Source organism: Eucalyptus grandis, chromosome 4 (genome assembly GCF_016545825.1).
Source record: "Eucalyptus grandis isolate ANBG69807.140 chromosome 4, ASM1654582v1, whole genome shotgun sequence".
NCBI lineage: Eukaryota > Viridiplantae > Streptophyta > Magnoliopsida > Myrtales > Myrtaceae > Eucalyptus > Eucalyptus grandis.
This window is the reverse complement of record NC_052615.1, coordinates 34,054,599-34,065,908: the sequence shown is the minus strand read 5'-3', so window position 1 is coordinate 34,065,908 and position 11,310 is coordinate 34,054,599. Positions and strand designations below refer to the sequence as shown.

General features: G+C 43.8%; 3 protein-coding genes across 3 annotated transcripts; 2 read left to right on the top strand and 1 right to left on the bottom strand.

The window, feature by feature from the left end:
* The first annotated feature begins 1,135 nt into the window (after positions 1 to 1,135).
* Positions 1,136 to 2,999, top strand: LOC104418946 (heavy metal-associated isoprenylated plant protein 26). The gene is made up of 2 exons (XM_010030428.3): positions 1,136 to 1,423; positions 2,369 to 2,999. The coding sequence occupies exons 1-2, from the start codon at positions 1,343 to 1,345 to the stop codon at positions 2,750 to 2,752; spliced, it is 465 nt and encodes a 154-aa protein (XP_010028730.1). The 5' UTR covers positions 1,136 to 1,342; the 3' UTR covers positions 2,753 to 2,999.
* Positions 3,000 to 4,757: 1,758 nt separating this feature from the next.
* On the top strand, positions 4,758 to 7,672 carry LOC104418945 (WD-40 repeat-containing protein MSI2). The gene is made up of 6 exons (XM_010030427.3): positions 4,758 to 5,162; positions 5,478 to 5,801; positions 5,898 to 6,041; positions 6,286 to 6,410; positions 6,665 to 6,760; positions 7,085 to 7,672. The coding sequence occupies exons 1-6, from the start codon at positions 4,839 to 4,841 to the stop codon at positions 7,305 to 7,307; spliced, it is 1,236 nt and encodes a 411-aa protein (XP_010028729.2). The 5' UTR covers positions 4,758 to 4,838; the 3' UTR covers positions 7,308 to 7,672.
* A 1,039-nt stretch (positions 7,673 to 8,711) lies between these two features.
* On the bottom strand, positions 8,712 to 11,296 carry LOC104418944 (basic leucine zipper 19). The gene is made up of 3 exons (XM_010030426.3): positions 11,042 to 11,296; positions 9,851 to 10,668; positions 8,712 to 9,334 (listed from the first exon to the last, which is right to left on the bottom strand). Exons 2-3 carry the CDS (start codon positions 10,629 to 10,631, stop codon positions 9,306 to 9,308), a joined length of 810 nt encoding a protein of 269 aa, XP_010028728.1. The 5' UTR covers positions 10,632 to 10,668; positions 11,042 to 11,296; the 3' UTR covers positions 8,712 to 9,305.
* Between the last annotated feature and the right edge of the window lie 14 nt (positions 11,297 to 11,310).

The following is an 11,310-nucleotide window of genomic DNA, read 5'->3' as shown; positions in this document are numbered from 1 at the left end:
GAGTAATGTTTGAATAACAAAAACCTAGCTCCAGACGTGCCGTACAAAACAACCGGTGATGATCGGACTATTGTGTCGGTGATTTTCCAACAAAAATTAATTGGAATGTCTATATTAGGATTTCACACAAAGATTTAAGATTAAATTGTCGGAATTGAAAACTTTGGGACCGAATTAATATTTGCACGATAGATTGAGGACTGATTTGGGTATTTTTCCTGAAATAGCACACGTATCTAGTTTTAGTGACGAGTTCTCTAATAGCTCAGTTTGAGTACGGTAACGGGACTCACCTACGTGGGACATATAGATTGGAAGGGGTGACGAGCATTGACTTCTCCGCGATCTTAAATTTGGATATCTCGTGGTAGGTATAAGACTCCCATGTTAATATCCAAACGGAATAACCCATCTGTCATCGCTCTGTGCCCTTCATTAGGGAGAATAAAAAAGGTCATGACAACAGATGTTCGCCACAAACCATCTAGATCCTCGTGGACATGCTTATTTAGTTTATTACTAAAAAAAATACTACCCGTGCCACGTTAATAAAAGTGACGTTTGTAAGTTGAAAAACCACACAATATTTATATATAAAGGTGATCATCGATACCCGGAAAAAAAAAAAAAACGATACATCACAATAATTACCGCAATTGGGCGTAAAAGAATGATTTGCGCTGTGAAATACTTTATGTAACCTAGCAAATGTTACGAAATTCTCTAACGTGCGAGTAGCTATTTTTAAATTGAAAAAGGTCCTGAACCAGTATAGGGCCCGGCCGAAAGATAAGCCAGAGTCACCTTTAATTTTTCCAATTTTCAACCGCGATTTCAATTCCGACGAGGAAACCCCCCGGCCCGAACAGAGCCGAGCATCTGAACGCGCGCAACGGCGAGCGTGGGCGCCACCTCCCATCTCCCCCGAGACGGCCAACCGCGGGGCCCCACTTCCCCCCACTGGGGCGGTGCGCGGGTGGGACATCTCGAAATCCATCCCTCCGAGGAGGACACGTGGCGCTCGACCCACCAAACCAGCCGGGCATGGACCGACGGCCCAGATTCGGGCGCGTTCCGACTCGCGAGAGTTGCAAAGGAGAGCTCTGAGCTCTGCTATAAAAAAGGGCGAGGGACCCCCTCGGAATTTAAAGAGAGCCAGCGTCTTCCGTTTCGTTTTCATCATTGCTCACCAGTTTTGCGTCTGCAACAGTGAATCGACGAGCGCTCGAAGATATTTTTTTTCGGTCGTGTCGGGTTGTCATCGATTTCGTGTCGTCTCGAGAAGTAAGATCTGCGCAGTAACACACGCACGCCCGCATTCGAGCAGGAGAAGGCGAGAGAAATGGGAGCTCTGGATCACTTCGCCGACCTCTTCGACTGTTCCGGCGGCAGCTCCAGGCTCAAGAGGCGCAAGCAGTTGCAGGTACTCGAAAGCTCTCGACACTACCTTTCTCGTTAGTGAGTTTTGCACGCGTTTTGTTAATGACTATGTTTCGAAAAAAAGAAGAAAAAAAGAAGGGTTCAGTTCGTCAGTTCTTCGAGTTGGGTTGGTGGATCTTCGATGAGCTCGAGGCTTGACCTTCGCTCTGTTAAAGTGTTCTTGAACGGTAGATCTAGGGACTGTATGTATGTTGATCAGGACTAGATATTCTAAACGGTCGAGTTGGTCGATCATTCTGATCATCTGCGTTGTGTTGAGTGAGTGGTCTGGCTGATCTGGTTTTGTTGTGCCAGGTAAGCGAGTCTAGGATCTTCACCTTTTTCTGGGTTTGATTTTTTGGCTGCATCTAGGCCAGCTCATTAACACGAAAAATCGCTGCCCGCGAGTTTGCCACTTTCCACTCGGAAACTTAAGAGATTTTGCAACCATGCTGCTGGTCTTAGGTTGGCTTTTGGGATCAAACCGTTTAGGGAAGTGCCACTTAGATTATGTTTTTCATGACCCGAAGAAAAGTTAAAAAGAAGCAGGAACACGAAAACCGAAGTAAAAAACTTCCGCTGCTCAGGATGTTGCCTCCCCTGGATGGATCCTGATCAGTGAGCAGAGTCGATTTGATGGGAATTAGATTAATCCTCTCCCCAGTTTTAAACATCTATTATACAATATCAAAGCATGTTGCGCCATGTGCACTTGCGAGTTGCTGTTCTGTTCTTGTTAGGGTATATGGATGCTTCTTGTTCTTATGTAGCACCTGTCAAACACGACCTTAGATTCAAAAGTTAGTTCTGCACGATTTACCATGAATCACGAATATATTGAGCACTCCACTAGCAATTTGGCATTGGATGTTCTTGGGATGTGGAACTCAGATGCAACTTCGTCGGTATCATTTGATTGTTCAACATACTGATCTACGATTTAAATCAGACGGTGGAGGTCAAGGTGAAGCTGGACTGTGAGGGGTGCGAGCGGCGGGTGCGGCGCGCGGTGGAGGGGATGAAGGGCGTCCAGCAGGTGGACATCGACCGCAAGTCGAGCAAGGTCACGGTGGTCGGGTACGTGGAACCCAGCAAGGTGATTGGGCGCATCAGCCACCGGACGGGCAAGAGGGCCGAGCTGTGGCCGTACGTGCCGTACGACGAGGTCGACCACCCGTACGCGCAGGGCGTGTATGACAGGAAGGCGCCGGCGGGGTACGTGAGGTACTCGCAGGACCCTCGGCAGAACCAGCTGGCCCGCGCGAGCTCCACGGAGGTCCGCTACACCACCGCCTTCAGCGAAGAGAACCCGAATGCCTGCGCGGTCATGTGAACGCGATCCGGAGATCAGACGCCGCTGGAATTTCCGTCCTACGAGGTTAAAGCTGATTGGGTAGGAAGGATTCTTCTATCGTGCGAATCTGTAAATTAGGGTAATATCTGTTATGTATGGTTGGTTTGTCTTTTATGTTTTGTTTCTGTTCGACCATTAGGCTGTGTAGAATCGAAAATACAGAACAAACTTTGTTTTTACTTGATGGGTTCTCTGCGAATGATATCATCTGTGTGGCATTTACCTTCGTATTGTCGAGATTCAAAGATTACAGGTGAAAAGAAAGGATCGGGGTATCTTTCCTCTTCCAGAGATCGCCATCTCATGGAATTTTCGGTGGCTATAGAAAAATAATAAAAAAATTCATCTTGTCGCTTTTCATTTGGCCAAATCTGACTAGAAGACCATGTACGTCGACACTCCTAACTTGGACATACGTACCTCTTAGAAATTGCCACGTCAAATCGTTCATTGGTCGTGTTCAATTTCGTGCTGTGTCGTCCAAACAAGGCTCGCGACATTGGTAAGTTTAAGAATGTCGATTGAAGGGTTTACCTTGAACATAAGCGGCTCCGCGATGATGATTCTTTTTGCTATAGGGGATCACCGAGTTCCAAAAATTTACGAAAGACACAATTTAAAAATTTTAAATACTCAAGAAAAGCACAAGTGATTCTCTAGCATAAATGCATAACGTGATTTTTATGATCTATTTGGTAACCATTCAATTTTTGGAAACAATTTCATCTAAAAATTATTCTTTTTTATTTTGTTCATTGAATGAGTTTTTAAGTATTTGAAGATGTTTGGAATCGTTCATAATTTATAATTCCGAAATAAAATGTGTTTAGTAGGACCTTTAAAATTTATAACCCAAACAATTTTATTTAAATTTTTTAAAATAATTTCATTACTTTTCATCTTTTTTCTTTTTCTTTTTTCTCTTTTCTCATACCTCTAGTTACCAAAGCATTGCTGACCCTCAATGCAACCGAGCCATTGGGATGGTCAAGCCTCACTGACAAAGGTGGCTAGTAACCGATTGGGAGGAAGAAGAAGAGAGAAGGAAAAGAGAAAAGAATAAAAAGAAAAGAGAAAAAAAAAAAAAATGGGTTGGCTTGATTTTAGAGTTGTTATCGGGAACGAAAAAGTTACTTTTATATACTTATCGATTCTATTAAAATCTATTCTCGGAAAAAAATTTGTTCCTAGGAACAAAAAATTTACTAAACATATTTATATTCTTTTTTTATTCTCATCAAGAAATAATAGAATAAAGTACTAGTTGACCAATTGCCAAACAAACCCCTATTCACCTAATCAAATGAAAAATAGTCACATGAAATAGTTGCAATTTAGAAATCAAAGTATCGAATCAAATGAAGATAATCAGCAAGTTTCCTGCAATAGAAAGCAAAAGGGAAAATGACACGAATGGTGGCCCAGAGTGTAATGCGGTCCTTTAACTTGTAATTTGCTCAATATGGCTAGTAGATTTGAGAAAAATGTGCAGTGTTATCTTTTTCTTTTAAATTGTTCAACGTAATCCTTAGACTTTGGTTATGTGTTCAAACTTTGGTTATGTGTTCAATACTTATATGAAAATATTCAATGTCATTTTATGAACTTGAATTAATGAAAAAAAAAACATCATATATTTTCTTATAATATAGTGATTAAATTAAACATGTATCAAATGTTCAAGAATCATATTGAATGAATTAAAAAGTCAATAAACCACATTGTACATTGTGGTAAAGTTGACGGACTATATCGAATAAATTAAAAATTTAGAGACTATATTGTAGATGCGACCAAAGTCATTGGATTATTTATGTCGTTATTCCAAATAAAAAAATAAAGGAAAGAAAAAAGAAAAGAAAAGGAAGTTGATATTGGAAGGGCCTTCGATATTGGGCTTTAGTAGCCGAACAGCCGGGCCCATCTCCGATCAGCATAAAGCCTTCCCCAACAAATTTTGGCGGGAAAAAGAAGCGCCACAAAAAGCGCACGAACACAGAAGAGAGATAGAGAGAGAAAGCGCACGAACACAGAAGAGAGAGAGAGAGAGAGAGAATCCAGGTCCATGGCGGAAGAGGAGGGAAGCGCGGAGCTGGAGCAGCAGCTGGAGGAAGAGTTCGCGGTGTGGAAGAAGAACACCCCGATCCTCTACGACCTCCTCATCTCCCACGCCCTCGAGTGGCCCTCCCTCACCGTCCACTGGGCCCCCCTCCTTCCCCAGCCCTCCTCCTCCGCCGCCGCCGCCGCCGGCGACCCTTCCCTCGCCGCCCACCGCCTCGTCCTCGGCACCCACACCTCCGACGGCGCCCCCAACTTCCTCATCCTCGCCGACGCCCTCCTCCCTTCTTCCGAATCCGATCATTGCGGCGACGACGCCGTGCTCCCCAAGGTCGGTCCCTCGACGCTCCGTTTTTTTCTTTTTTCTTTTTTGGTTCTTTTCGGTTGAATGATTATGCGGGTATTGCTTGCTGAATCCACATGGTGCGGTGAAAACTGTCGATTTCGCGTTGTTTTATCTGAAGTTGGTTGATGCGTTCTAAGTGTTCGACGTAATTCCCACCTCATAACTCCTGTCGTCGTTCTAATGATTATCGAGCTGCTACAGTTTCGCGACTGTTTCTCTATGTAAAGCTGCTGTATGTCGACCATGCTGGGATTCTTGAACTGCTTCTGATGTTTTCCCTCTTTTTCTCACTGGTCTTAGGTGGAGATATCGCAGAAGATTCGCGTGGATGGGGAAGTGAATAGGGCGCGTTTCATGCCACAAAATCACAATATTGTGGGCGCTAAGACAAATGGTTGCGAGGTTTATGTTTTTGATTGTTCTAAGCAGGCTGCGAAGCAGCACGATGGTGGGTTTGATCCGGATTTGAGGTTGACGGGTCATGATGGAGAAGGCTATGGATTGTCCTGGAGCCCCCTGAAAGAAAATTACCTTTTAAGCGCGTCCCATGATAAAAAAATTTGTCTCTGGGATATATCTGCTGCCGCTCAGGATAAAGTGCTCGGTGCAATGCATGTTTTCGAGGTAATATATGTTAGATAGGAGTCTGGGCTTACCAATTTTTGTACGACTTTGGTAGTGTTCTCAAGTATTTATGTGGAGATGGAACTGTCATTTTAGGCTCACGAGGGTGCGGTCGGCGATGCATCTTGGCACTTGAAGAATGACAACTTATTTGGGTCTGCTGGTGATGATTGTCAATTGATGATCTGGGACTTGCGAACGAATAAAGCACAACAATGTGTCAAAGCACATGAGAAAGAGGTTAGACAGCCATGCCATGCATTTTCTTCAATTCAACGGTTTTTGCTCTCTCTCTCTCTCTCTCTCTTTTTCTCCACAAAACACCTCATGTTTATTGTCAAAACCCTGACACATGTAATTAGATTTCTTAACAATTATATACATTTTTTTTTTCGGTCGAAAACAATTATATACGTTTACGTCGCGATTGTTGCATGGCTAGTAGATTTGCAATTAAAGTGCCTTTCGCATGCTTTGCTTCCAGGTGAATTCTGTATCTTTCAACTCATATAATGACTGGATTCTGGCAACCGCGTCTTCAGACACAACAGTTGGACTATTTGACATGCGGAAGCTGACCACGCCATTGCATGTCTTTAGTAGCCATGAGTATGTCCTCTGCCCATGTGATGGATCTGAGATTTTACTGTATCATTAGTTTTCAAAAGATTGCAGTCTTTATGTGCAGCCTATACAACTTCAAAGCAGATTTAGATACTTCTTTTTGGAGCTGTAGAGGATGTTATGTTTCTTTAAGATTGATTTTACCATGACTGGCTTCATCCCTGATACACTCATGTTCTCCGTGATGGCAAGAGACTAGTGCCTGATGTCTCCTTTTCACTTGCAACTGTTTCTTGCAGAGGAGAGGTCTTGCAAGTAGAATGGGATCCTAATCACGAGGCTGTGTTAGCTTCTTCCTCAGAGGACAGAAGGGTGATGGTCTGGGACCTCAACAGGTACACCATCCACGTGTTGGTTCTTAACCTAAAAGTTACTCATTCTGTTGCTTTCATTTCATTCTCTCTCTCTCACGCTAAAAGTTACTCATTCTGTTGCTTTCATTTTACTCTCTCTCTCTCTCGCGCATGCGCGCGCGCAAGCACGCACTCACTAATCTCCATGCATGAGTTTTAGAAAATTCATAGAAGAATACTGATGTTTTGAACATCTACATTTTGCTACTGGTTGCTCAGCTATTAGCGGAAGTAGCGGCAACTCATATTTATCAGACTGTTTTGCATGAGTACTGCAAAATTGTCACATTTGCATGTTCCATTTAGGATCGGAGATGAACAGCAAGAAGGAGATGCAAGTGATGGCCCTGCCGAACTGCTCTTTTCTCATGGGGGTCATAAAGCTAAGATCTCAGATTTCTCATGGAACAAAAACGAACCATGGGTTATCTCAAGTGTGGCTGAAGACAACTCTGTTCAGGTTTGGCAAATGGCTGAGAGTATCTGTGGAGATGACGACGACATGCAGGCCATGGAAGGATATATATGAGATTTGGTACAATTGCTTCATCGAAATTTCTCGCTCTGGCTTTGTTTCGGGGCCAACAGAGAATTTTTGCTGAATTTACTAATTCTACAATGCTTCACGAAGCATTTTCTTTCAGTCCTTTTAGCAGCTAAGATGGAAGATAAACTCACTGGCATGATCCGTTTGGTGTAAATCAGCTTATTTGCGAAAGGATGAGCTCTTGGATGTGGTCGTAGTAACTTCTTGACCATTTTCTGTAGTAGTTGATTGAGTAAGGTGGATAAAGCTGAATAGCGATGCTTTTTCTTTGAGATGACTGGAAGGTGTTGTTGTCTCCGACTATTGGAATTGGACGAGTAGAGGAACCTATAATTGACTTTTCTCTCCTAATTAAGGAGTGGCCTCTATGAGTAACGTGATGAAAAAAGGTCCCAACTAATTTCATGTGGTTGCTGGAACTTAGCAACATATTCAATGAGCTGATTGATCAGCTATTTTTGAACTCGACCGAACACCTAACCCGACGAGACCTTTGACAGATAGCACGAAGGAGGATGCACCATGCGGTGACTTGATAGCGTTTATCCTCACAAAGAAAATGACAGACTGCTTACAGATCTAGTAAGAGATGCAATACAAATAATTCTTCCTACGTATCAGCACTCATGATATGCCTCAAAATAGTTTTCGAGTTTGCAGCAAGCCAAAACCAATATGGTTTTCGACTGTGGTCAGATGTTTACTCTCGGGCATTATCTAGTCCACTCTTTGCTGCTCTCATGCCTAGTCGACTCAACACGCTGTACCCAGTCATAAGTAATACTACTAGTACTTTAGTCCTGTCACCAGCACGATCAATCATGCAACTGAACTAAAATATATCTTCGGTCGGAGTGAAATAGATCCCATCCGACCTTACACCATCACGACTTGCGATGCTAATTTCCCTATGCCGGTGGGTCGATGCCCATTTCATCTAATTTCAACTGGTTATTGCATGATCGTAATCCTAGATAAAACATTTGGAATTTTTGTTAACCTTCCGTAATTATCTATCCATACACCATGTTGGCTCTTTGCTATTTGTCAAATTTCAATCTAGAACGAGAACGAGCTTGAACAAGCTCCTCACTCTACTAAGAATGGCACAAAAAACCTACCAACCATCAACGATCCCCTCCGTAGCCAAAATTATTAAAGATCTCCTAAACAGTTCAATGATCATACACATTCATTTCTCTTGATTCTCTCTTCGCTAAAGGGCCGGACTTGCACCATTGGCAGGGGCAAGTTCACCGGCTTAGCTCCACCACATAATTTAGAAGATGTACATCATCATCATTTGCATAATGTCCACGCAAGGCCACTTCTGGAGCCAAACAGACGATGCTTATCATACAGTGCTAACAACCCCCCACCATCCTCTATATAGCAAAGCAAAATACTGCTCGCAAAGTTTATTCATAAGATTCCCAAGCCAACAAATTTTCTTTGCTGTTAAACAAGCAAACCTTATTTCAGTCCCCACAAATGGAAGAGCTTGACCCCTCAAGGGCGATAGAGTTCGCTCCTCCACATTAGGAGATTACTGATTCTTGGAACAACCCCCATCTTCCCTAAATTTATGTCTTTCGACAATCAGGAATTCATCAAGCATACAAAAAGGAGGCGTTTCTACTAATCAGAAGAAGCACTACATAACACCATGGAGAAACTGTCATGACACTGCACTGCAAAAGTAATAGCCCTTAAAGCCACACACGAAACCAGATTGTCCTGCATTGGAAGGTCCACTGGCTATTCATCCATCGAGGTCCAGCTTAAGCAACAGTCTAAAATGTAGCATATTAAGACAATACCCTTCGAAAACATAACTAAGCCATGCCAGCTCTGCCAATCCAAGTTCGGTAGAGAGACTGAATAATAAACAATCTGACAAAGGACACCTCTATCGCTCATGAAGACCACTTATTAATTTTAGGTCTTCTGGAAAGAAGAAGGCGATTATACAAAAAATTCTCATCCCGCCGTTACTGCGCGAGACCCTCCTACAAGAAAGAGCAAGATGAAGTCAGAATGCTAGCAAAGAAATATATTCAGCACATTTCAGAGAAATTAAATACCAGAAGACTGATGACATACAAACCAACATTATTATGACCATCTAGCGAAGGGAGAGAGAGACATAATCATAAAAAAGAACTTGTCCTTAATTCAATAGAACCCATCGTTCTAAACTACTAATATAGAAGGAGAGTGGACCATATTTGCAAGATTAACGTTACAAATATGTATATGCATTTTCCAAAATGGCTCTGCAAAGTGATATGACTAATTTAAGTGGGTATTCCAACAAGTCGACCATATTCATACTTGCAATAAGAATACACCACATAATTCTGTAAACAATTTGTATCTCTAAAATTTTTCTTTCTACAGACAAGCAACACATGGCATAAGAATGCTGCAGAAAACAGAGGAACACAGACAACATATACGATTAGGTTGAATAACCAACAGATTATGAGCTGGTAACAAAAGCAAAAAAGCAATCTAGTTTTCACCTTTTTTCTTACTTCCACCAGAAGGAGCTGCATTTGGTGCTATGTTCTCATTTTCACATCCAGGAAGCGTTTTAAGCCCTAAAACGTTCTGATTGGCTGGGCATTGGAGATTTTCAAATTCACAACCACCATAGCTCTGCCCATCTATGCTTGTACCATCTCCACTCCTACCCTCTACTCTCGGATGAAGGCAATGGACCTGATCATTACACTGCATGTTACAAGGGTTCACCACATAAGCACTACCAGGCATTGCCGTTCTCTGATATGGAAAAGCTCCGATCTCTCCTTCAATTCTGCCCCTTATATCCACAAGCAAACACTTCAATCTAGCAATCTCAGCCTCCAATGCAGCCTGATTCTGAAGTCTCTTCATCAACTGCTGATTCACGGCCCTCAATCGATTGACCTCATCTTCTAACGAGGCAGCACGGGCCTTCTTCTTTTCACGGTATTTCCTAACCGCCTCCCGATTTCCGAGCGGGCGCTTCTTCGATTTCTTCTCCATCGACTCTGCGGTATCATCGGTCGAAACCTTCTCCTCACTGGTGGCGGGGACAATCTTAGTGTGCACATGAAAACAGGTGTGAGTATGCGATGAGTCGGGTCCCGGCGGGTTACAAGTGTGAGTGTGAGTGCAAGCATGGGTGTCCCTGAAGATCTCCTCGAGGAAACTATCCATGGACCGACTACCGGGAACTTCCCCTAAAGTCGAGCCCGAGAACACATCATGGTTCGCAAACACCTCCTGATTCGAGAAATCGAGCTCCCCGTCGTCCATCCCGGAAGATCAAAATCAGCTCGAGGAACTGCAAAATCTGATGGGGCAACGAAAAAAAGGCGAAATTTTTCCGAATCAGAGCCGAGAAACACCAAACGTCTCCAACAAGCACACCAAATTGGCACACCCACTCATTGCCCTAAATTCCTACGACCGCAGCGCACGATAAATCAAACACAAAAATCGAACTTGCGCACTCGCATGCGCACACGCCCACGCACACGCGGAGACAGCAAATTCCGCTAATCCCATCAAATGCAAAGCGTCGGACGTCAAAGCACGAACCAATCGCACGATGGGAATCAGAAATCGAAACGCGGAGCAAGAGAAAGAGGAAAAGAACCGAAACCCTAGGAAATTCGAGAGGGGTCAAGATGGCAGCTTTCGAAGGGGAAACAGAGGAAATTCACCGAGGCGAGGCGAGGCGATTGCGAGGCGATTGCGAGGCGAGCGGCGGCGGCGGCGGCGGCGGCGGCGGCGGAGGGGCGAGAGCGAGGACGAAGGAATCGCTTGGGAAGATTCGCCGGGGCGTCGCCTCCGCTTTTCCGCTGTCGAGTGGCGGTGGCTGTGCGGGCGAGAAGAAAAGAGACGGAGAAAAGTCTGACGGTGCAGGTGTCACGATGCGACGCGCTGTAATGTACGGAGCGCTATTCCCCGCCCCCCGCCCCCTTACATTTTA